This window comes from Mirounga leonina, unplaced genomic scaffold, assembly GCF_011800145.1.
Source record: "Mirounga leonina isolate KUSES-001 unplaced genomic scaffold, KU_Mleo_1.0 Mir_94, whole genome shotgun sequence".
Taxonomy (NCBI): Eukaryota; Metazoa; Chordata; class Mammalia; order Carnivora; family Phocidae; genus Mirounga; species Mirounga leonina.
In genome coordinates, this window is record NW_023270855.1 from 20,267,491 (window position 1) to 20,294,483 (window position 26,993).

General features: G+C 41.5%; 1 protein-coding gene across 1 annotated transcript in view; it reads left to right on the plus strand.

The window, feature by feature from the left end:
* Positions 1 to 24,758, plus strand: part of RYBP (RING1 and YY1 binding protein) — a 79,325-nt gene extending 54,567 nt beyond the window's left edge. The window contains exons 3-5 of the mRNA XM_034998200.1: positions 19,961 to 20,137; positions 20,240 to 20,338; positions 20,723 to 24,758. Coding sequence (XP_034854091.1) covers positions 19,961 to 20,137; positions 20,240 to 20,338; positions 20,723 to 20,975 — 529 coding nt within the window. The 3' untranslated portion in view covers positions 20,976 to 24,758. The remainder of the gene's footprint in view (positions 1 to 19,960; positions 20,138 to 20,239; positions 20,339 to 20,722) is intronic.
* The last annotated feature ends 2,235 nt before the right edge of the window (positions 24,759 to 26,993 follow it).

Sequence of the window (26,993 nt, forward strand, 5' to 3'; positions counted from 1 at the left end):
TTTTTTTCCTTTTTACACTGTTTGGCCCTGGGCAGATTTACTTACCTGGAAAATTGATTTTATCACCACGGGTACTCAATAAACATAGTGTGGCAATGAAGGCTTGCCTTTTTTTCTTGTTGGAGTATTTATGTAGCATCATATTGATAAGAAACTTGGGGAAATATTCTTTCATTTTTACTAAAACCAAAGTTTTTAAAACTTAAATATGCAAAAGTGAGTGTGAAAACCAAAATAGGTCTTCTATACTTATCTCCCCAAGTATTTGTTTTGCTGGTCCAACATTTTATCCTCAACCCTATGAGAGGAATGTAGGACTGGTCTTTTCTTTTTAACCAAGGCTGAAGGCTGTGGTTCTTGTTGTTAAGTTATTCTGCAAATTGAGAAAAAGAACCAGAGCTGAAATTCCATTTTCTTAACATCTAGGAATCTTTTCACTACACCAGTTATAGTTAGATTAAGAAATACAAGAAGCAGATTATCTCCATTAATATTGCTATTTTGTGAAATCTTATTGTCTGATCTCAAATCCATTATTCCAGTTTGTTGAACCTCTTCAGAATTTCATTCTGTCATCTAAAGTGGTAGCTCTCTTTTCTAGTCTTGTTACCTGTCTACTGTGTCTGTATCTTACTACTTATTTTTACAAACCTTTATATATAGTATGTACACTCTTACTCATCTGGGTCAATTGGGTAATTTATAGGAGTTCGTTCATAGTGGTTTCTTAAAGCTGTTTAGTTCAGAGTCAAAAATGCTTTATTTCATTACTCTGTGCCAAGTAGTCATCTTTACCTCATTCTCTTCTGAGTTCTTGTATATCAGTTAAAACATTAACACATTCTTTGGGCATGCAACCCAGCAGGCTTCTCTGGTTTATTTATATTTAACAAACGGCAGTTTAAACACGAAAGTAGAGACAACAGTCTCCCTGCCCATCACCCAGCTTCAGCATTAATCTATTGGCAAGCTTCTTGATCTTCACGAATATTATAAAATCTTACTGTTTCTGGTAAGCCACCAACCATCCTAGGCAAAAAGTTGGCTGAACATCATCAGTCTTTGGGGAATTACATGTTAAAACCACATTGAGGGCGCCTGGGTGGCTCAATTGGTTAAGCGACTGCCTTCGGCTCAGGTCATGATCCTGGAGTCCCGGGACCGAGTCCCGCATCGGGCTCCCTGCTCCGCAGGGAGCCTGCTTCTCCCTCTGACCCTCCCCACTCTCATGTGCTCTATCTCTCATTCTCTCTCTGTCAAATAAATAAAATCTTTAAAAAAAAAAAAAAAAAACCACATTGAGATACTACTGTACACCCACTAGAATGACTCAAATTAAAAAGACTGACAGTACCAAGTGTTGAAGATGTGGAGCATTTGGAATGCCCATACTTTGCTGGAGGAAATGTAACACAGCACAATCCCATTGAAAAATAGTGGCAGTTTCTTAAAAAGCTGAATACACACTTGCCACCAAGTTTAAATATATACCTGCCATAGGAATTTTAGCCAAGAGAAATGAAAACATGTCCACACAAAGATTTGTGCATGAATGTTTGTAGCAACCTTAATTATGATAGCTAAAAATTGGCAGTAGCCTAAATATCCATCATTAGGAGACTGGGTAAACAAATACAGCACCATGGGTGAATCTCAGAATATTATGTTAAACAAAAATAGCTATACACAAAAGAATATATGCCATATAATTTTACATAAATTTATGTGAAACTCTGATTTAATCCATAGTGACAAAAAACAAATTGGTGGCCTCTTGGAGCTGGGAGTGCAGGTTGCCTGGAAGGGGGACACAAAGGAACCGTGATTGGGGATGATTACTGCTGTATACATTTGTCAAAACTTAAACTGTACTCTTAAAACTATCTTAAAGTGTATCTTAGGCAAAAGTTGTTCCATTTAGCAGACCATAGCACCTGTTACTCTTCCTACCTGCCTCCCTTGTTTTTGTTTGGATGGCAGGTGATGATCATGCACCTCTAAGCAAGTGGGGAGTCATTTTGGAAGTGCCACTGGTTATTCCTTCTAAAGCTGTGGACAGAGTTGCACAAAGGGGACAGGAGGGGCTTCTTTGTTTCCCATGCCATGGGCTGTTTACTCTTTGGAGCATGCACTCAGCTTTGGCTCTTATACCCTTTCCTATTTCCAGTTTCTTCCAGAGCCTGAAATTTGCCCCCCCCCCCCCCCCAACCAATGCCAGAAAAATGTGTTTTATGTTTTAGAGAACATTTTCTAACTAACTGAAATCCATCATCACTCCTCCCGGCAATTTCACCTCTGGCCACGAAATGTTTGATGATCAAGTATGTCTTTAGAACGCAGCAGTTTTCTGTTAGTAGAAGCATTAGATTGGTGAGTACATTAAGAGAAAATGTGCTCTCTCTAGTGCTCCCACTTGCTTACTTGCTTAGACATCACCCAATTTCTGTTAATAGTTGTGCTGTCTGGAATATAACACTGATTGGGATAGGATGTATGTAAGTGAAAGTGTTTTATTCCTTTTCTAGCTGGGCTGTAATGGTTTTGGGTACAGTGCTTAGGAATGTAAAATAGTCCTAGAAACAGTTGTTCCGAAAACCTGGACTTTAACGGCTCAGAAAAGGATGAGGGCTCTTCAAAAGAACTGAACCTGAAGAAGCTGGAACAATTTGAGCAACGAAATAAATAATGGTAGTATTGGATTTTATTTGTTTTATTTATTTTTAAAGAGTTTATTTCTTTGAGAGAGTGAGCGAGAGAGAGAGAGAGCGAGCACATGAGCAGGGGCAGAGGGGGAGGGAGAAGCAGGCTCCCCAACGTGGGGCTTGATCCCAGGACCTGTGAGATCACGACCGGCCGAAGGCAGACACTTAACCCACTGTGCCACCCAGGCGTCCTGGTAGTATTGGATTTTAACCTATAGAAAAAGAGTAAATACCCCTGAATTCATACTGATACAAATAAATGGGAGAGAAGAGACTGCCTGTACCTACAGAATTCCAGTTAATAAATATAGAAGGAAAGAGGGAATTAGAAAACCACCATTAGGCAAAAACAGAACAAAGTAGTAATTTTTGCACAATCCACATTTGGATGCTAAAGTTAGTGGGTGAAAGTTTGAGGAGAAACTGCATATTCTTATATATAGTCTCAAGATACCTTTTTTAGATGTTGATTTAAAAGACAGTAACTTTAAAGAAACCTGACTAGCACCATCGTAGCCAGGTGGTTATGATTAACATCACAAATAGTAAGAACCCTCTGATACAACGCATACAGGAGGACATGCATCTTGGCTGTGGTGGTGTCAAAACGTATTACCTCATTTTGATCATGAGGAAATATCAGACAAACCGAAAATGAAGGAAATTTCTACAAAATAAGTGACCAGTACTCTTCAAAGTTCTCAAGGCCGTCAAAGACCAGGAAGCTGAGGAGCTATTGAGAAGTAACAACAGAATGCAATGTGGGGAACCTAAACAGGATGCTGAAAGAAAAAAGGACATTGGTGGGACAAGGGGTGAGAATAAAAAAAAAAAGTGTTCAGAGGCACCTGGGTGGCTCAGTGGGTTAAATGATTTGATTTTGGTTTTGGCTCAGGTCATGATCTCAGGGTTGGGATCAAGCCCTGTGTCAGGCTCCATGCTGGGTACCGAGGCTGCTTGATATTCTCTAGCCCCCCAACTCGTGTGCGCACACTTTCTCTCTCTCTCTCTCTCTCTCTCTCTCTCTCTCTCTCTCTCCCCAAAAATAAATGTCCTTAGATAACAGTATTGTACCCTGGTGTTAATTTTTTTGGTTTTGATAGTTATGTTTATATAAGAAATAAACAGTAGGAGAAGCTGGTTATATGCTAACTTGGTACTATTTTTGCAACTCTAAAATTAATTGAAAATGGAACATGTAAAACTTACTTTCAGACTTCTGAAACAAAGCATTTGAAAAATCTCTTTTTGCAAGTTAATGAATCAGATTTTCAGCAAATCTTTGAAGAAAGTGAAGTTACAGCAGTTTGGCTTAAGAGGGGAAAAGTCCATTTCAAACAAAGACATTCAAGAGTCATTTTTGGAAATCCACAGGATCCTTACCTTTACCTACAAAGTGTGCAAATTGGCTTACATTGATGCCAGATGCAGATAACTTGATTTGGAGTGGAGTACCAACTTGAAAAGTTCCTGTATTGGAATAGTGCGGCTACTTCATGTATGCACTATATGTATACATCATCTCAGTTTGTACAAATATCTCTTTATAAGTGAAGGATTTAGATAAATCTGTGTAATTGGAGAGCTTGCGGGTAGTAGGAGAATCCCACTTGATGCCACAGTACTTACTCTTGTGATAATGTGGTTCCTGTAAGGCTAAGTAAGCAGACTTATTAGTTGTGCAGTGCTTTGAGAAGTCATTTGTTATTACCCATATACCTTTTTACATTGCTAGAGAAACAGAAAAGATCAAGAGCATTCCTTAGGCTTGACTGCCCAAGAATTTTGTACCAATTCATTGGCCTTAGATACTTAAAAATAACAGGCGTTGTACAACACAGTGTCAGAGTCTGCTTTCTTCATACCTATATAGTTGTGAGTGTAGGTTGGATATGTTGAAATAATTGGGATATTTGAGGTAGGAGGAAAGGTGAAGGGGCATATATGTAATGTAGTGAAGGAATGGAAGAGAAACATGTCTTTTGCAAATGCACCTCCTTGATTAGCAGATTCAGAGACCTGTTTTTTTCAGTCCTCATTTGCTGCAACTTTAAATATGGCTATTCTTTCCTGGAATCAGTCAGTCTCTCTCTCTCTGTATACCATTCTCTTTTGTTATCCTCACTTTCACTGGCTTCAGTTCACTTCCCCTTCCTTCTTGAGATTCACTGGGTGGGCAGTGTGGGTTGGTGGAAAGAGCATAAACTTGGATTAAACTCCACCAGCTCTGGCCTTCTATTTAAGGTTGGATGACCTTCAGGCTTTGGTTCCTTCAGTGACTTCAAAAAGTTGTGAGAGTTTGAGATGATACATGCAGGACACTCAACACAGTGCCTCTTCTCAGGATGCATTTCATTGTCGATTACTTTTCTTGCTTCTTTCCTCCCCTCTTTTAAACTGGGAGCCGTTCTGTCCCTAGGGTAGATATTTATATTCATTGAGAACCTATTGTGTCCTAGGCTTTTGCTGGGGAATGGCAATATAAAAGATGAGTTGTACAAAGTCCCTCAGTTCTGAGGCCCAGAGAGAATGTTAAGTACAGTATTATTATTATAAAATCTTGTGTTACATGCTGATACAGACAGCATCTGCTGTGTGCACCACAATGTACAGAGGACATGCATTCCTGCAGCCAGCATTAACGGGGCTACTCTCAGGAAACAATTGTTTTGAAGCAAGTTTGGGAAGTATAACATAAAATTTAAAATGTCAGTACTGCCTCAGAGATGTTCATCATCTCATAAGAAGAGACAGATAAATAGAGTGGTATTATAATGTAGAGTATTAAGTAGTAGAGGTAGATCAGGGCATTTGGGAACCCTGAAAATCTGGCCACAAAGTGGTATTAGCCAGGAGAATTTGCGAAAGCGGTGGCATTTGGTCTGGGTCTTCAAGTAGGTATGGGTTTTGCACATCAGTTATGGGGAAGGACATTTCAGAAGCTAAGGGATCAGTAGGTAAGCAAGGACAGCAAGTGGTAAAAGGTATCTTCTGAAAAAGCTGAGCTAAAGTATGTGTGGCTTGAGCTAGAACTCAGGAGCAACCTGAGGTGGTGAGTGTAGAGAAATGGTGAGCTTGAGAGGAATGTTGGGACTGAATTGAGGGGAGCCCTTTGCATCAAGTTAGGGGGTTATAACGATTTACTTCTGTAAACCACTGGCAGAGCTTTTAGACAGAGAAATAGGCAGTTACACTTTTTCAGACCCTTGGTCTCAATAGCGTCACGTGAGATTAACTAGAGGGAAGACTGAAAATTAGCGGTAGGACACTAAGGAGGATGGTGCTTAGGTCCTGAAGTAGAATGGAGGAAGACAGTGAAGATGTAGAAGTGGGGTAGGAGAGATTGAGGCAAAGTGGACAATGTTGTTCTGAGGTAATGGTGTCGCATGTGAATAGTGAGGAGGAGAGAATATACCGGAGTATTCCCAGGAAGGTGTTCTGAACACAGTAGGAACAAATGTTTGGCACTGAAAACATTAGGCAGCACCCATTATGGTAGATTTGTACGACATCAGTTTGCCACACTTAATTGCTAGGAAAGTTGTTCTGAGAATTTTGCTTAAGTTAAAATACTTACGGGTAGGGGCTGTGCACAGAATTAACTTTTTATATGGAAATGTTTATTAATGTAATGTCCTTAACATCACGTTCTTTGGCCCTTCAGAATTAGAGGGATTCATTCTAGAAAGAAGTGGCTGTCAGTATTTCCCAACAAGTGTTTTCTTTATCTAAAAGCAGATTTTGATACTTGCCTGACTAATTTCTTAGGCACTAAGATAAGGTGCCTACTTGGACGTTTTTGGGTGTGATACGTGGCTGCTGACAGTGTATCTCAACATATCCTCGTCTTTATTTAGGTTTCTCTTCTTACTCAGATAATTCTCATGATTTTCTGGTTTTTCGAGAAATGTCATTCACGTGTAACAAATAAGACCAGACATTGAATTCAAAGATTCACTGTACTGTTGAAGTTGATCCCTGAAGTCCCATCTGCACCCTGTGCCACACTGTCCCATACTCTGCTCGCAAAACAAAATCACAGTTACCGAGTTGAAGGAATTCTCAGACTCCAGTGCTAGTTTCTCTAGCTGAGAGCTACTGGTGGTTTCAGAGTCCTCATCTTCATACACATCTAATTTTTCAGCCGTTTGAAGTAATGAGATACCCTAAAATTCCCTTCACTTACTGGAAATAAAAATCGTGATTAACCTTAAACACCTGAAATCTGGGTAACCTTGATAGTCAGAGATGAAATTGTGAGAGACCATCAAATAGTCTTTCCTCTGGCATCTCTTCAGTGATGGATCAGACTGGTCTCATGGTTATTAATATACAGAAGTTGCTTTCCCCCTTGGAATAGGTGCTACACATTAAAATGATGTTACTTAGATCTGAGCAGTTGGTGAGTTCCTGACTAAATGTGTGATGCTTGGCTATATATGGAATTACCAAAGACCTGTGTTTAATATCCATGTAAATGATATCTCTTACAATGGGTAAATCCTTTTGTTGCTATGCAGTACAGAACTTTAATAAGATTGCACAGTGTTTGAGGAGTGATCATACAACTTCATAAAAAATAATAGTGTGAATATATTCAAAGTTCTTCAGATTCTTTTTCCTAAATCCCACTCTCTAATAAATAACCCCCAACAACTAGAATCATGAACACATTACACATATTTTTGGTGGATATCTTTTGATAAAATTTTAACAAGTGCTGTTGTAATCTGGGCTGCTTTCCCATGTTTGTAAATATTTCTGCTTCTCTATATTATATTCTTGTACAGACCAGTGGTTTTCACCTGGGAATGATTTTGCCTCCCAGAGAACATTTGGCAGTGTCTGGAGAAATTTTTCCATCAAAACTTGGGGGTGGGGTGCTACTGGCATCTGGTAGGTAGAGGCCAGGGATACTGTTAAATATTCCTCAGTGCGTAAGCACAGCCCCTACAGCAAAAAATTACGAGATCCAAAATATCAACAGTGCTGAGGCTGAGAAAACCTTGCAGTAGACAGCCTTTCAAAGTGATGGCAGGCTTTAAGTTTTGATTACCAGTGATTTAGGAAACCCATTATAACATAATTTGACCAGGAGCTAGCTTGTTAGAACTGTTATTTTCTAGGATATACGTTTTTGTTTTGTTTTTAAGGATTAGAGTTGAAGGAATCCTTAAAGATTAACTTAATTAAGCCCAACCCTTTAATTTTACCGGTGAGAAAACCAAGACCTGAAGGAAGACTACTGACTTGTTAGACCTCAGATTCCTTTGAATTGTCTAATCACTTTTTCCCCTTTGAAGATGTACTAATTCTTCTGTGTGGTTTGCAAGTGCCCAGTTTTGTGACATGAACTGTAATTTCAAAGTGGTGAAATGCATTTTAAATGGGATCTGTGATAGTTGTAATTTGCAGAGTAGATTGGATTGCTTTAGTGTTTCTTGGAGAGAGAAAGACTTGGCTCATCATTGGGTTTATTTGCATCTGAAAATGTGGTTTGCTTAGAGATCTGTAGTTTCTGTGATTCCTCTTAAATCATTGACATGATTTATAAGGTAATTTTGTGTGTCTTTTGCAGAAGAGAGAGGTCATATCAGAGTCACTAAACCAACAGCATAGTTTGTAGAAATGTACCTCATGATGTTTAATCAAACCGTTTTTAAAAAAGAGGCTAAATGAGTTACTAACAGCATAAACTGAAAACTTGCCTTTACCTTGAGAACAAATACTCTAGTGGTCTGTATTAAATATTGAATACAGGTGTCTTAGTTAAAGGAGCCTTTAGAGATCACTTACTTCTAATCTCCTTTGCCATTGAGGAAACGAAAGTTTGGAGAGGGTATGTAACTCACCCACGGTCACACTGAGTTAGGTCCCACAATAAATACAGAAAGCAAAGGGGGAGAGCTTAGGCATTTCACCTGATAAGTCCTGTGATCCAGCTTGTGTGACAGAGATCACCCCATAAAACACAAAGGACCCTCACCAGCGATCTGGACTGTTGGAATCTATTTTGTCTTATCAATTCCTTGGAAAAATGAGCATATATCCACACACATCCCGAGTGCACAGCGCCCTGACTTGGCATATAGTAGGCACAAGGAAAAACATGTTCAGTGAATTTGAAAACAAAAGCCAGAATACCAGAGGTGAAAGTGGGAGAGGAGACAGCACAAGGCATGCCGTGTCTCTGCTCCTTTACTCAAATGGGCTTTGAGACGTAGAAGATGCTAACCCAGGCAGTAGGGATTGGATGCCTGTGTGGGCTTTCTCCTCGGAAAGGGGGGGTGACGGGAGTTGGGGCTCTACCGCACCTGCACTCGCACGGACAGCGGCCTCGGACCAAATCCTCAGGCAAACAAAAGCAGCTTTTCAGTCAGGACACTGAAGCCTTTCGCAGTGGAATTAAATTTATGTTGAAAATAATGAATGTGGAGGTATTAAAAAGAAATTCAGTTAGCCGTCTTCAAAGAAGGTCCAGTTTAAAAACAATTTAGGAAACAGTTTTCCTTACTTTTAAAGTCAGCTCGTACATTCTTAACCAGTGAGTGGGCTTGCTTTTGAGAAATGGCTGTGGGAGATCTAAAGGGCATATTTATTATGGGACATTTACTTAAAATATTTGAATGACCACAATAAAAATCTGTTATTTTAGACACTGTAAGGGAGAGGAAATAGTAGAAGGATGCCAGTTTTATAGTCTATGGTTGAAATGCTTTAAGCCCACTCCTTAAGTTGTTCTCATGTTTAGTAAGTTTAAAATTTTTCTTTATTTTCAAACTTTTTTAACCTGCATTTGGAGGTAGTGTTGCTTTTCATGTTTCTTTCCTTCTCATGTTTCGTTTTTGAAGTTTTGCTGAGGAGAACATAAGCTTATTTTAAGAAGTGGCCTTCTAAAGTGTCTTCTTTGCCTGTAATAAAGCAAGACTTGCACAGTAAGAAAATTTGGCAGTTCTAGGATAGCAGTTCTCAAGCTTTTTGGTCAGAAGTTCTGTTGATAAAATTATTGTAGATCCCGAGGAGCTTTCACTCATATTGGTTGTATCTATCTATAGATATTTTCCATAACAGAAATTAAAACTGAGAAATGTTTAAAACACAAGACTATACAGTTGACCCTTGAACAACATGGGGGTTACAGGCAACGACCTCCCTTGCCCAACTCCCTCAGTCATATCTGCATATAACTTTTGACTCCCCCAAAACTTAAGTAACTATTAATTGCCTACTGTTATCATTTCTTACTGATAACATAGTTAACATGTATCAATAAAGCTAGAGAAAACATTAAGAAAATCATAAGAAAAAAATGCATTTACAGTACTGTATTGTATCAGAAAAGATCTGTGTATAAGCAGTCCTGTATAGTTCAAACCTGTGTTGTTCAAGGGTCAGCTGTACAAACATACATTTCAGGGGCGCCTGGGTGGCTCATTCGTTAAGCTTTGCCTTCGGCTCAGGTGATGATCCCAGGGTCCTGGGATTGAGCTCTGCATTGGGCTCCCTGCTCCACGGGAAGCCTGCTTCTCCCTCTCCCTCTCACCCTGCTTGTGTTCCCTCTCTTGCTATGTCTCTGTCAAATAAATAAATAAAATCTTACAAAACAAAACAAAACATACATTTCATTAGGTGTCAGAGCAGTGATGTCACATGTCATGTAATCTTTGGAAAGTGAAAAGGCAAGTAATGTTTTAGAATTATTGTGGAAATTATTATGGAAAATAAAATTATTATGGAAATAGTTTTGGCCTTTGTAGGTAGACCCTCCTTGAAGAGGGTGTAGAGGACCCCCCCCGCCCAGGAGTCTCTGGATCACACTTTGAGAACCATTAGGCTAAGATATTCATTGCTACCAGGTTGTTTTATAAAATAGATGTCTTGGGGCGCCTGGGTGGCTCAGTCGGTTAAATGTCTGCCTTCAGCTTAGGTCATGATCCTGGAGTCCTGGGTTCTAGCCAGGCTTCTGGCTCCCTGCTCAGCGGGGAGTCTGCTTCTCCCTCTCCTCCGTGCTTGTGGTCTCTCTCACTCTCTCTTGCTCTCAAATAAATAAATAAAATCTTCAAAAAAAGATAAAATAGATGTCTCTCAAGACTGCAAACCACCTGTAGCTCCTTTTGCCTATTGAATGTGTTTCTGAGTTCTAGAGAAGTTATATAGTGCCTATACTTAGTGGTTATTTGTAAAGTAAGTGTGTTTTCAGGGCATAAGGGACATTTGAATATTCAAAATGACAGTTTTGAATCTAGAATAGAACATTGCTGATTCTGCTGTTTATTAATAATGCTTATATTAGTTCTGTTGGAGCTAGTTGTTTGTTCCTAACCAAGTTTTGTATCTGGTGAGAGTTTATGTAATACCGTTAGGTATTGTACAGTTGGTCTGGTGACTTACCCTAAAGGCATTCTCTTTTAAAAGGAATATCTGCAGAACCACAATTCTGATACTGATATGCAGAAATATTGGTAGCTATGTTGATGAGGATCCTTAATGCTGTTCTTGCTGCTAGATAGCATGATTAACTTGAGGATACTAACACATGTGAAGGATTTATGTCTCTACAACCATTTCCTAGGGCAAGGCTTACCAACTTCTTTCATTTGTAAATCTTGCCCTTTGTATCCCAGTATCTGAGGAAGGGTGGTAGACACATCTGCAACTGGGAAAGTAGTGCTTTAAAATGTATAGATTACTTTTAAGGGGAATCATTTTGTTGAGTATCTATGCATTCTGTGTACATGTACTATGATAAGCTAAGTGAACTTCACCTCGTTTAATCTTGACTTCAACTGTATTAAATGAGATATGGCCCCATTCCCATTTTGAGTAACTACTACTATTAGCTCTCAGTAGTGGGGGGCCTATATTAAGTCCAAAGGCTGTCGTAACGCCAGTCTTTGCTTTCCCTGTCAGCTGTGTGTGAAGATGGCGAAAGGAAAGATGTGAGACAAAGGGGATGGTTTGGGTTTTTTAAAAACTTGATAGTTGGAGTCAGACTTGAGAGAAAGCTTTAGTTTTCTGGTACAGAGTAGAGTGGTACAACCTGAGTCAAGGATGTGTACTGTTGGGAAGGAGTAACCTAGAATGATAACTAAGACACCTTGGGTCACTTAATGGCTCATTCTAAAAGATAAGCCAAAGGATATGGGAAATTTCATGAAGATAAGCGTGTACATGAGAGATGAAAGAACATTTTCTTTACATTTGGGAGGAAAAGAACAGCAAGAAGAGATACTGTTTGGGAAGCAGAGAGACATTGATAATGCCATACCATGTATGATCCTAGCAACGTTAAGTGATAGTTGACTTTTAAAGTTATCCATATTATAATGATGGTTGGGTTCAGTGAAAGTCACAAGGTGATACAGGTTTCTTTTTACCCTGGTGTGCTGCATGGCCTGACATTGTGGCAAGAGCAGCTCTGGAGAAGGCCACAAGTACTGCTCTTTCACAGCAAAGCCAGCTAGGTCTAAGTAATGTTGACATGGGCCCCAGCTAGCCAGCTGAAAGGGCACTTGGGTCTAAACGGGTACAACAAGGTCTTGTGTTTCCGGCATCATGGAGGAATTAGGTTGGGGACGGTTTCATCTTCCCATAGCTGAACATATGAATATTTGTTCAGTGGTCTGTTTAGATAATCAGTCCTTTGAAATAGTGGCAAAGAAAGCACTTACCTAGGGGCGCCTGGGTGGCTCAGTCGGTTAGACGTCTGCCTTTGGCTCGGGTCATGATCCTGGGGTCCTGGGATGGAGCCCCGCATCGGGCTCCCTGCTCGGCGGGGAGCCTGCTTCTCCCTCTCCCACTCCCCCTACTTGTGTTCCCTCTCTCGCTGTGTCTCTCTCTGTCAAATAAATAAAATCTTAAAGAGAGAAAAAAAAAAAAAAGCACTTACCTAGAAACTCCCTGGGGATTTACTTTTGAACCAGATTATCTGCTGTATTTCCTCATCTCTTATTCTTCGTTGTGCTAGTTGATCACGTTGGTGATTCTTAGTAATTATACTATCCTATAACACTGCAACAAACACGAAAAAGTACAGAAATTAAGAGATTAAAGCTCTTTATTTAAAAAAGTCTCAGCCTCACATGGCATAGCTGAAAGAATACCACACTATAGTCTGGAGATTCTGCTTCTCTTTGTAGTTAACCCTCTCATTTTTTATTTTATTTTTTTAATTAATTAATTTTTTTTAACTGAGAATCTTACTGGCTGTCTAGCTTAACTTTTAGAATTGTTGAGGATAAAGTGAGATGATAGTTATTTAAAAGTAAGTAATACGTGAAGGGGGAAGAGCCCTAAAAGTGGCCTATTAACTTTAAATCTATACATTGCTAGATTTTAAAAATTTTCTATCACCTTGTAAGGTCTCGTGGTCATTGATGTTGGAGCTGGAATTCTAATTTCTGTTTCTGTTCCCAGCATTTCTCTTTTGGGTTATCTTTGCTATTTAAAAAAAAATAGAATGGGTGAAGAGCTGGTGGGTAAAATGAACAGAAAACAGGTTGTTCTTGTAGGGCCTCTTTTCCGTACTAGTCATCAAAGCCAGGGCCATTAGTGTGTCTTGGACAGTGTTGTTGACCCAATGTGTACATTGCCTTAGAAGTAAATACGGACATTGCTATGTTCCCAGCTGGTATATTTTTGTTTGGGGGCATCATTAATACAAAAGTTCAGTTACTGAGTGGGGTAGAATCTGTCCTAGCTGGCCCAGTACATATGTATAGGATGACCTTTTGATAGGAAAATGGGTCGTGTGCAGGTTCCGTTTATATTACCATGTGATACATCATAAAGAATCGTGGGCTCCTGATAGGAGTGAGCTACTAGTGGGAAGGCATTCTCAGAACTGTTAAATTCTTGAAGTTGCTAGTTCTTCAACTAACAGATTGCCAAGGCAAGAAAAGGGTTGGAGAGTTGTAAACATCCAGAGGACTCAAGAATGGTATAAGCTGACTTAGTGAAGATGTTTTATAAGTTTGTAAAGCACCTTTAAAAAAAAGAAAAAAAAGGAAGAAAAGGATGAGTCGACTGTCTGATTCCAGAGTCTTTGGTGGGGGGGTATTTTAATTGAAAAGTGAGACACCAGATGGAATTCCCTAAGTTGGCAAGATGCACAAATGATAATGTAGGAAAAGCTGAACATAATCAAGGAAAAGATAAAATTTGTTAGAGATTCTTCTTGTTCTTTGTTGCCTGAACCACAAGAAAATGGGTTTGTCTTGTTGCTTGTTTGGTAGCTGAGATACAGAGAAGTGCATGAGAAATTATTTGTAAGATCTCATGTTCCCCTGAGTAGTACGCAAGCAGATAAGAAAAAGTATGGTATATGGTAAACACCTCTTAAAAAAATAGGTTTGACTAAAATTAAAAAAAAAAAAAAAAAGTTTGTGTGCCCCCGAAGTGGCATGAGTACACATAACAAAAACAATTCAGAAAGATTGTTTTGTGCTGTCATTTCTATTCATTCATTCATGTATGTTCAAACTGAAATTTTTCCTAGTCTAAAATTAAGGTTGTCCCTACATGAAGATGTGCTTCACCTTTTATGGAATGGACTCTTTTCTGAAATATTAGCTGTTTTTTTTTTTTTAAGATTTTATTTATTTGTCAGGGAGCGAGCGCACAAGCAGGGGGAGCCAGCAGAGGGAGAAGCAGACTCCCCGCTGAGCAGGGAGCCCATTGGGGGACTCCATCCCAGGACCCTGGGATCATGACCTGAGCTGAGAGCAGACGCTTAACCGACTGAGCCACCCAGGCGCCCCAGTATTAACTGTTTTAAATGCAAATACATAGACCTGTTTTCTTAATGTCTATTATTGAAATTTCACAGCAAATTTTCATTTGTAAATGTTTATTGAAACAGCAACGATAAACGTATAAAATAATTTTAAGACAACTTTTTTCCATTAAAAGTCTTGAAGAAGATACAAAACACTTGAGTGTCAACTTTATTCTTTAAAGAAAGGAAACTAGGCCCCCCTGTTTATAACATTTCTCAAATAGGGTTTTTCATTTGTTTGGTGGTGGTAGTTGATTTGCTTTAATTCAAGGCTTAGACATCTAGAGCTTAAGCCATGTGCTTTGATCTAATGCTTTCCACTGTATTGTGAAGGCTATTAATTGCTTATTTTAGGCTTGTTAGTTGAGAAACAGGTAATTTTGAAGAACTCAGACTGGCACCTGCATATTGCAGAATTGACTTTTTGCAACATGTTGAAAGTTGTGCCCATTAAATGCGCTGTGTGTTGTAGGACACTTAGAAGACCGAGTAGGCAATGTAAATCTGTGGAAGGTGATGATTTCTTACTGATCCGCAGTATCCCATATCATGATAAGGGTTCACTCCTTCCTGGGAATGTTCCATAGGCAATGGAAAGCATTCTTGCTAGCCCCCCTGCCCTTTTCTCTTCCCTTAAGGACAACCAGCGAGTCCTTTCCAGAACGAGGATGGTGAGGCTAACGAGGCTGCTGGCATTCTTGGGGAGTTGTCTAGTGAAACTGCAGCCTGGGTTAGCCTGGGGTTTTCATCCCTGGTACCCCAGGCCCGAGTCTCTCACAGACAGACAGGCGCGCACACACATACGCATGCACATGCACACACATCTGGGCTCTTTAAAGGCAGGAGACTCATTTGAGGTTACCTTCATAACAGGAGTCCAGAGAGAGTCCAGATAGATCTGGGTTAAAAATCGCAGCTCAGCTACTTAATTGTTAGTCTTAGACAAGTTTCTTTTTCTTTTCTTTTCTTTTTTTTTTTTTTTTAAGATTTTATTTATTTGACAGACACAGTGAGAGAGGGAACACAAGCAGGGTGAGTGTGAGAGGGAGAAGCAGGCTTCCCGCTGAGCAGGGAGCCCGACGTGGGGCTCGGTCTTGACCGGAGCGGAAGGCAGACGCTTAATGACGGAGCCATCCAGGCGCCCCGACAAGTTTCTTTTATCTTGCAGCTCCTCACTCTTATTACTTTGTAAAGTGGGGATAGTCCATCCCTCCTGGACAGACTCCGCGCTGTGTGCCCTGCATGCTGGCCCGTCCTGTGACGGCCGAGCAAGGGCTCTGCCTCTGCCACTGCACACGGTTTGCAGGGTCTTGTCCGGAGGAGCCAGCACGGCCTCACAGGAGGAGAGCGTGCCGTTCTCGTGTGGATCGGGCATTCCTGTTCTTCCACGACACGAGCCTAGGAACAAGAAGGGGACAGGTGGCAGGAGCTGCGGGACCAGTTCCGACAGGGTGGCACTTGGGGGGTGTGTTCACACTGGTGGGCCTTCTAGTTTTCTTTACCTTCCCCTTCCAAAGTGGTTGGCTTTGCTTTCTGAACCAGTAAGTATTGGTATGCACTTTGTTCAGAAACACTGTGCACCTTTTAAAAAACTTTTTAGGTGTGGGGCACCTGGCTGGCTCAGTCAGAAGAGTGTGTGACTCTTGATCCCAGGGCTCTGAGTTCGAGCCCCATGTTGGGTGTAGAGATTACTTAAAAATAAAATCTTTAAAAAAAAATTGGTTAGGTTTATACTTCCTCATCCCGAACCCTGATTCTAGAAGTTCTGTGGGACTTGTTGGGGGTGGGGGGGAGTTTGAAAAAGCTGCTATAGTAATTTAAGTAATAAATGCTTGTGTGTTGTGGAGGGTTTTTTGTGGGGAGGGTGCAAGTAATGCCTGATGAGTTAGGTTGTTACTTTGGGACATTTATGACATAAAACAGCAATATTTTTGACACAACACAGATGCTTTTAGCAGACACCCTGTATTTCTTGCTTATTTGCTTATTACCAGATCCCAAAAGCCTTGGGTCTTTTTCATTTATGAGGTTGTGACCTGGTAGGCTATTGGAGGAGAACAGCACTCAGCTTCACCATTCTAGTCCAATATTCATTTTCCTAGAAGCAAGTAAGAACAGTCCCATCGCTTTGCACATGTGCTGCATATTAAGAATTATAGCTGAATTTTACCTTCTGTACATACAGATTTTTTTCCCTATAGATAACTGGACTATGGTGCATGTGCTGAAGAATTCTGACAGTATATTTGTGGAAGTGTTGGGGAATGATCACCAGGGGCAGAACCACACAGGCACCTCACCTGATGTCCTTGGTATGCCCAGAGCCTTGGCAGGCTGCCCTCGTTGGGAGTACTCTGTCCTGGACAAGCATGATGTCTGGCTGGTTTCGAGCGTCTTTATGGCCCCCACACTCATGGGCCCCCCCCCCCCCCCCCCCCCCCCCCCACACTCAAGATACAAGGAACTTCCTTTTTGATGGAAGCTACATTTGTGGTGAGCGTAGCATATAGAGCTGTTGAATCACCTGAAAGTAATGTAACACTGTATGTCAACTTTACTCGAAAAATTAAAACAAGCCATTTCCTTCTCTCTGATCATCACTGGCTCTTTTTTCTGCTCTTAGTGCCCGCTACTCACTGAACCAGACACCACTTCTAATGTCCATGGTCTCTGATTCTCTTCTCTGACTTCTGTTTTCTGCTCATAACCCCCCTTTTACCTAGCATCCCTCTTCCATCTCAGAAGAAAAGTGTCCGCATTCCTTTTCCAGGACTGTTCTTTTTTTTTTTTTTTAAAGATTTTATTTATTTATTTGACAGAGACACAGCGAGAGAGGAACACAAGCAGGGGGAGTGGGAGAGGGAGAAGCAGCCTCCCCGCCGAGGAGGGAACCCAGTGCAGGGCTCGATCCCAGGACCCCGGGATCATGACCTGAGCTGAAGGCAGACGCTTAATGACTAAGCTACCCAGGCGCCCCATCCAGAACTGTTCTCGATTGTACTTTCTCTCCTTTGCCCACCTTCGGCCTTTTCCCCCTCTTGCGGCATACGACATGATTTCAGTCTCCTTTTCCTATAGAAATCTCAAACCTGGCGTGCTGCTTTCGATAATGGCCAGAGCCATCCTCTACCTCAGCACCACGATGCTCAGAGAGGGTTCCTGTTTCCCATCTCTCTACTAGTCCTGCAGCCTGTAATCCATCAAGTCTTTGCAGCTCTTGATCCCATGTGGCCTGCTCTCCTGGAAGTCGGCATTGCCGTCCTCCCGATCACCAAAGCTTGGACCCTCTTGTCCATTCTCATTTTACTTGGTCTTTCTCTGCTGTGGTCACCTATTCTTTATTCATCCAGTAGATAATTTTATTGAGTACCTGCCACCGTGCTGAATGACATTGTGACAAGAATGATTAAGATCTTGCCACTGAGGATTTACAGTTGGTTGGCAATTTCAGTACAGCGCTGTAAGTGACAGAACTTTGTAGGGTGTTCTAGAGTGAGACAGATCCCTCTAACTCAGATTGGGTGGGCCTGTTGATTAGGATGGCGGTTACCTTTGATTCTGTCACTGTTGAAGGTTTTCTTAGACTGGTGTCCAGGTGTCCCCTCTTGTTTTTGCGTGTCAGAGTGCTCTGGAATAAAGTGTACATACTGGCTTAACTGAAATTCTCAAAGTGTAGTTTTTCATAAAGTTTTTATGGCTTTTTCACAGTATTAACTCTGGTTGAGTTACTCATTTTGACACCTGAGCATTGTTTAGTGTATGGCATTTTATTTTAACGGATTTAAACTGCTCCGTAATCCCTTTAGACGGCTGATTGTCCCCCATGAGTGCTTGTGAAATGTTTTGTAGTGGTGATTATCTTCCTTGTAAGTATCTAACACACTTGTACTTATTGGCAGAGTAGCTGCCGCCTTGCTCTTAGAACCTGTCAGAAGAGAAGGTTACCTTTCACGTGTGTGTTTGGGGACCTGGGGGCTTAGAGTAAGTACATTCCTCCCTTTCCCTAGGGTACTTGACGTCTGTGTTTGAATCTCTTGCCCAGTGACAAGAGACTGTGATCCAGGCTGAGGTGTACCTGTGACTGGGTTTCACGTGTGCCACGCCATGACCAAGGCCTGTGTTGTTGGAGGCTGATAGGAAACTTGATCTGAGATTGCACCTTCGTTGATCTGTTTTCAGGCAAAGCCACACTGGCACCGAAGAAGTACTGGAACAGAACAAACCCGGTTTCCTTCCATGCTCAGGCTCACCTTGGTGAGCTCATGGGAGTGAGCCATTTGTCTCCTCCTCATCCTGCTTTCCTCCTCATCCACACCACACCTGCTCTCAGGAGTTCCAGGAACGTAGGGGTTAACTTAGGGGTTCAGCATGTCATGTATCTAGGGATTGTTAGTTTTGCTTTTCCAAATTTGTTGGTTTGTCGTCGTCGTGTCGTCTCTACCCCCCGCCCAGTGTTCCACCACTGGCCTTCCCACTGATGAGCCAGACCTAGGGTGTCTGGTTATGTTTTCTGGCCCAGTTCTCCATCCTGGGGAATGAGAGGGAGCTGTAGGGTCTGAAGGTGATGGTTACATTGAGACAGCCAGTCGTTCACCTCATTAATGACCCATCTGAGTATTTGTTTCCTACCTTGATTTTGGAGACTTTATTCTATTATAAATGGCAATCTAGATGGAATGTCTTTGAAATGAATATTGTGGAGAAATAGTGCATAGGCTCTTTCTCCCTTTCCCATTTGGGTTTGAATGCTCATGTATTGTGCAGAGTGTTTGGCAGCACTTAGAATTTGTAAACAATAGTGTTAAGAGCCGGTGTCAGTTGGAGATTGGCGGGGACGGAATGGTTGATGGCAGAATGAATGTATCACTTGTCTGAGGTTTTTTTTATAGTGACTCTCAGTCTTTCACCCCTTGGGAGCTACTAGTATGAACCACAGTTACCTTTTATTGCTCTATATGTGTTGTCCATGCCAATCACAGAGCTGCAGGGGAGCCGAGCAAGTTGGGATAATTAGATTGAGAAGTGAATGTCACACTTCTAATTTCATTCTCCTTCCAGGGGATTACCAGTGTCCATTTAATAAAATGAGATTAACCCTCTGCAGCAGGAGTATTTGAAAGCTGTCAGTCACTATAATCTTGACAGCTCAAAAGAAGTAGTGTTGTCAGCACTCTTAGAAACAGTGTCATGTTTTATGGGCTGAAAGACTTTTTTACTGCAAAGGGATGTGTATGTTTGAGCACATGTGTATGTGTGTCGTTAAAGGTAGATACATATACAGGAGGTGGATTTGAAAGAGGAAAAGTTTTACGGACTTATCCGTACTGCACAGAAACAATCATGTACAAATAACAAGTAATTTGGTTTCAAGTTGCCAGATACCAGTAATAAAATACCTAAGAAATTATAAAACGAAAATTAAAAAAAGGAGAGAAATAATTTATAAAGGAAAGAATGATGTGTCTTTTCTTGAATGTTCTAGAAAACCTCGGATCAATTCTCAGCTGGTGGCACAGCAAGTGGCACAACAGTATGCCACCCCACCGCCCCCTAAAAAGGAGAAGAAGGAGAAAGTGGAAAAGCAAGACAAAGAGAAACCTGAGAAAGATAAGGAAATTAGTCCTAGTGTCACCAAGAAAAATACCAACAAGAAAACAAAGTAAGTTCCCGTTGCCAGCTAACTCAGCACACTATATATTATTTTGCAGGTGAATCTAAGCTGTGTTTTTAAATGCCTTTTTTGTGTGTGTCCCCACCTTAGACCAAAGTCTGATATCCTGAAAGATCCTCCGAGCGAAGCAAACAGTATACAGTCTGCAAATGCTACAACAAAGACCAGTGAAACGAATCACACCTCAAGGTATTTGGAACTAGAATGAAATACAGCATTGATGCTCTGATTTACAATTGGTCCTATCAAGGACCCCAGGGCGGTTTCGTGCCTCTGGGTTTGCAGGCTGAGAACGGTGTTGGGAGGCGTGAGCTGGGTATGGGCTGTCAACTTTGCAGACACACGTGTGTGCATATGTTGGCTCTTTCTGTATCACTGTGGCCACAGCATGAGAAAGATAAACTGATGATAATTTTGCATTGGTCCAAAGCTTTGTTTAATGGTGGTTTCTGTTGCTAAAGTAGTAAGCTTTGGTATGTGTGGTGGCAATTTATGAAGTCTCGTGTGTATTGAAGAAGACGCTTTGAATCCATAGCTTATTTAATTGGCTGTTCCCCGGGGTGTTGCTTTCAGGCCCCGGCTGAAAAACGTGGACAGGAGCACCGCACAGCAGTTGGCAGTGACTGTGGGCAACGTCACCGTCATTATCACAGACTTTAAGGAAAAGACTCGCTCCTCCTCGACATCCTCATCCACAGTGACCTCCAGTGCAGGGTCAGAACAGCAGAACCAGAGCAGCTCGGGGTCGGAGAGCACAGACAAGGGCTCCTCCCGTTCCTCCACGCCAAAGGGCGACATGTCAGCAGTAAATGATGAATCTTTCTGAAATTGCACATGGAATTGTGAAAACTATGAATCAGGGTATGAAATTCAAATCCTCCACCTGCCCATGCTGCTTGCAAACCCCTGGAGAATCTTCTGTGGACATCGGCCTCTTAGTGAAGCTGCCAGGATAATTTCTGCTTGCCATGGGCATCTGGCCACCAAGGAATTTCGCACCCTGACGATTACTCTTGACACTTTTATGTATTCCATTGTTTTATATGATTTTCCTAACAATCATTTATAATTGGATGTGCTCCTGAATCTACTTTTTATAAAAAAAAAAAAATCTGCTGTGCACAATTTTCCATGTACATTACAACTGGTTTTTGTTTTTGTTTTGTTGGGGGAGGGGTTGGGAGGGGGAGGGAACTTTTATTTATTGTGTTCACAGACTCCATCCTTTCAGCATATCCTTTTAAGTTTAGTTCTTTCTTCCAGTTATACTATGTACTATCAGTTTTGATATAACTATATATATATAAATATAAAATTATATATAAAGGGTTATTTGAAACCAATCCATGGCAACGCTGGTGCTTGATACACTGTGAAGTGAATACAACATTGAACAGTTAACAGATCTGGGACAGTCCCTTCTATGAAAGTGCTGAAATTAAATTAAAGTCAGTCTTACATGAAGTCTGTTCCAACCCACGTGGGAACTTGACTCTCTCATCTGTCTAAAGAGTACCGGACGATAGAAAAATATATATTTTTTAAACAATGTGATCTCAAATTTAAAGACTGCTCCAGATAGCCTGCATTTGCAATGGAATAACTGACAAATCACAAATGGTTTAGTTGGGAGGGCTTTGATCATTCAAAAGTAACTAAACTAGCTCCAGAATGCCAAGTATTCGTGTAAGTTCCGGTTACATGTTAACATTGCTGTTCTTACATAAGCACTCATGAAAATATGGTATTCTGTAACTCGAATTCCATCCATTTTCCAGACCTCTACTCATGACTGAGGTAAATATAAATTGTCTCTTAGTTTTAGGATTAAAACCGTCTAAACTGTATTTTTGGTCCATAAAAGAAGCAACTCCCTATTTCCACTTTGCACGTGACATTGCAGTCGTGGTTTTCGTAATTGAAATTGGTTTGCCTCGTGTCCCCTCCTTTTCCTTACCCTACCAATTTAGTTACGAGAATTCTTTCTCTTTCTTAAAATCAACTCTTGTTTGCTTTACTGAACAAAGGTTATCAACTGCACATCCAGTCCCGACATGGAGCTTTTCAGTGTTTGGAGACATTTCTCAATTCCCTGCTGTGGGAAGGAACTCAAGTGGTGAATGGTTTAAGCACTAGCAGCCAGAATTGCAGGGAAAGCTCATACTTCCTGCGAGCCTGTGATCTTTTTCTTTCTCATCATAAGGATAGCTTGAGCAAACTCTTTCAAGGTTTCTTTTCACTCATTTTTTACTGTCTTGCGAAAACAAACAAAAAACAAAGACCACTAATAAGGATTCTACCCCCTCCTTATTTTTCAAATGTTTTGTTTTGCTTTGTTTGGATTTAGGGTCTCTCTTCTGTTTGACTCTTACATTCATATCCACACGGTTCATAGGCTTCGGAGTCATTTCAAGCATGGGAACTTGGTGTTACCTTCCTTTACTTTATCATACTGAAGGACTCACGGGAGGGCAGCCGATTTGTGATGAAGCACCACGTTTTTGGTGTGAAAAACCTGGTTTGCTTAAAAACAGAAGTACCTGTCTGTGGAGGCAACGAGTAAAAAAGAAACAATTAACAGCTTGATTTGAGTAGCCAACAGGAAAGGTTCCTTTCACATTTACATTAAAACTATTCTGTAGTCACTAATGCACCATAATTCAAATTCTGTTCTCAAAGGTATAGATGATAAAGCAGTGCCATTTGTTGCTGTGGTCCTATTCTCAAATGCATGGACAATTGTTCCCCTCTTTTTAAAAATAATGCTTGTATCTGGGATGCAAGCTATGCTATCTTTTTAAATACATTTTTAAAGTATTTATTAATGAACCAAAGGAAATCAGATGCTTTCTGTAAGCATCAGAATATATAATACATAGTGATTTGACTATGAATTTTAAATCCACATTTTAATATTAGTGGGATATTGCAAAGACATTCCTTCTAAAGTTTTAATATTCCTTTTATTAAGGGTCTCAGGGAGGGTAAATTAGTCAGCCATATTTATTTTCCAGAGATGTAAGGAATTGCTACGTTTTTTAATTAACTTTTTAAAAAAATTTAAATGCCACCAAACTCATGTGGGTTGCACTGCTTTTTGAACCAGTAAGTGTTGGTATGCACTTTGTTCAGAAACACTGTGTACTTGTTCAAAATTAGTTTCATGTAAAGTGATTGGACCCCTAGATTAGTGGAAAAAGCTGATTAACCAGCTACTCATAGGCTGCTAATTAATTCATTGCCAATGTCTTGGTTTTTCAGTTTTGCCTCCGTGATAAACCAATACATGAAGGAATGGGGAGGGGTGAAGGAAGGAAGGATTGCTTTAGAACAGGTGAGATGAAATTGGCATTTGGATAGAACTGCAGCTAACAGTGGGACTTCTCTCAGCAGATGTTATCGCTCCAGTCCTCCAGCTGCTGTTGTGTCTTCTGTTGAGGTAGTGAGGTGGTAGGCACCTTAAACTTTTAGTTTCCGAAATTGATGACATCCCTCAGGCATGTATTCTGGAAATGGAATTCCTGTAACTTCTTGCATTTGCAGTTTGCCCTACAATTAGTAGGCAGCGCGTAAAAACACTAGTGTAGATTATAAAGATATATATTAAAAGAGGACCAGAAATACTTGGTATTCAGTGGCACAGTAAGCAGGTTATAAAAACAAAACAAAAAAACCAAAAGCACAGTGTTAACGCTTGCAATTTTCCCTTTGTTTTAATACCACACGATCTTTTACACTCGTGCGTGCGCGCGCACACACACAGAGCTTACCTGACTTGCTCTGCTTGAGTCATGCAGTTTTAAAAAAAAGGTAAAGACATTTTGACACCCACAAAATATTTTAATCAAAACTTTTCAGTTTCAATCTGGATCTTTAAAAACATTGGCAGAAGCTTCTGTGAGTTTAGTTCCACTAAGATGTTCCACCTGCCTTATCAAGACCATTCTCAGTCTACTTTTTTAAGCTACCGTATCTTAAATTATTGAAAATTTATTAATTGCTGAATATATAATAACCTTTGCTTGTATGTAACCGAAAATGGTTTAAGAGCCAACATTTAGAGTATGACAATGGAGCTGAACAGTTTTTAATGCGCAAGCAGTTCTGTTCTTGTGTATGACTTGTAACCTTAATTTACTGTGTAAAGATGGTTACATTATTTCCTTAGCTTTGTTTGTTGGAGACAAATAGAGAATGCTTGTTAAGTATGTCCAAACATAATCTTATCTTGTGAATTTTTGTTAATGTATTATACGAGCTATATTTTTCATTTGCCCAGAAAGACAGCTTGTATAACGCTTTTGGAAGTTTCTGCTCTGTAACGTCTTTAGAGCTGACAGTCTGTTAGGTTTGTTTTTTTCTTCATGCTAAAGTGTCAGTTGGTGGTTTTGTGAACTGGTCAGAAATTCACAGGTCTTAAATGTTTTGGGAAAATTTATATTGGACACTGCTCTTTGTCTAGCAAATAAAAGATGTTAATATATTCCTGTTACTGGCATGTGCACGACTATGTTATTAGAAGCCACTTTATCATTTTCCTGCTTTAAATAGAAATGTCTATTTATGAATTCTGCTTGTAGTTTTTTCACAAATAAAATAGTAAAATTTACACGGAAATCTTTATTTTCTTGTGTATAGATTTTAGCCCTTAGGAAAATGGTTACTTATTGTACTCGGATTTTTAGCTTGTGGGATATTTCCAGTGGGAGCAGGAGGCTAAGGAGGACTCGAGTTGTTTCTCAGAAGCGCAAGTTGATTTGGGTGTCTCGGGACGTGTGTCTAAGCTGCAGCAGCAAGCACGATTGAGCGAAAGAATGTCCAGATTGGGGAAGAAAACCAACTAATGTGTGTAAGCTCATCCTTTGAGATCGGTTGCAGTGACTTAAAGGAGATGATGGCTGACGGTTCAGTGGATGACTGAAAACCCTCAGAAGACCCCCTGTTTCTGGCCACGTGCAGTTAGGTACCCTGTGACTCGGATGTCAGCGAAATGCAGCATCAGGCCTAAAAGCCACACAAACAGAGCTGGGGGCCTGCTGCCCGGAGGCCACGGCAGTCGCTGTAGCCTTCCAAAGAATATGGAAACCACTTGAAACACTTCAAGATCCACCCCCGATTACTCCTCTTTGTCCCGAGTTTGCACTTGAACTAGCACTGAGAGGAAGACCGTGTAAAATGGTGCGGGACGCCGAATTGGAAAATGGGCCTGTCCTGGTAAGAGGAAACAGCAAACTATGTTCTCCTTTGTCCCTTTTCCAGTACCGAGTCTTAACCCGAGTCTGACTCCTCAGAAGTCTCAGAAAGGATCTGGAAGGGTGGAAGGGTAGGGATCAGATGACGTCTCATGTTTCCCAGGTGCCAGTGTGGGTACAGATGGGCGATGGGCTGTACCCCCTCACCCCTCACCCCTCAGCTTTCTTTGGTACCTAAGGAGTCCTGTGGGAGGGTCCCTACTGCTGGCGGCACTGGCTCCACCCTTTTGGGGAGGCTGGAAGCTGCCCCTCACCCTAGACAGAGGCATACATAAAGCAAGAGAGGTCGGCCCTTTGAAAGGGCAAGGATGTCTCTTAGGGAAAGAGTATGGATCCTTTCTAGTCATGAGGACAAGGGGGGAGGCAAAGGCTCCTTCCCTCTTGCCCTCGGCTAAACCCCAGCGTTGACACAGGTCCGGACCCTCCACTGAGGAACGCCCTGGCTAGGGTGTGATACCGACATGGTGTAAGACACTGGCTAAAGTGGTCTTGGTCAAGGATAGGGTGATCTCTGAAGCTACGAAGTGCCCAGGCTTCTGCTCTGCTTTCAGAGTCCCGTGACATGGCAAGCAGCCAGCCCCTGCCTGGGGCAGCAAAGGGAAGATGAGGGGTGTCAGGGAGGCCCTTGGTCTGTCTGGTCCCTGACCTCCCAGCAGTTCTGAAGAGTTACTCTGAAACCTTAAAAGTCACAGCAAGGGGAGGTTCAGAACCATCTTTGTATTGGAATTAAAAACTTGATCAGGGTCCTGTCAAAGAAGCCAGGGTCTAACGTGGCCGTCCCTCATGGTGTGGGGAAGGCACAGCCTTCTCCCCAGCAGTCCGGGCTCTGTTACGGGCAATGGAAATGGACCACTGAAGACTGCAGGGAAGGCTCCCGGATGTTTCTAGAAAAGGTCATGGGACATGTCTGGAAAGATGAAGGCAGGGCTCAGGTCAGGGCAGACCCGAGAGGGGAAGTAGATAAACCAGGAGTTCTCTTCTGCCTGGGAAACCTGCCTTCTCTCCAGGCATTCATCACAAAGCTGCGACTGGGGGCTCGCTGTGGGCCATCTGGTGACTAAGTATTTTCTGTAGTGCCAATTACGGGTATGCTAAAACGCAGCTAAGGGGGAGGACGAGTGTGTGGATTCAGACTGAAATGGGCCCACTCCTGCAGGTGCTTTTGACCTAGACCTGGCATACAAGAGACAGCCCCCATACCTGTCATGTGCCAGACACCATGCAGCAGTCACAGGACTCCTTTTTTTTTTCCAGCTGAATTCAGACTCCGAAACCTCAGCACAGCTCTGCGGGCTTCATGACCCCATGTTCCTGTGTGGTAAAACTCATTTGCCATTCCTGCCCTGGACCAAGCCCACCCACAGCAGTTGGAGAACCCTACAAGGCTGATTTTAATCAACACTTCAGTTGCCGGGCACTCCGTGGGGCCACTGGAATTCCAAACGGAAGGCCGGCTGAGAGGCTTGGAGGAGTGAGGAGAGAGGAAAACTAAATATCCAACGGCAGCTCTTCAGAAGGCTCAGCTTTCGTGTTCAAAATGGGAGAGGAGGAGAAAGCCGGTGCTCAGCCCTGTAGCTTTAAATGCCAGACCC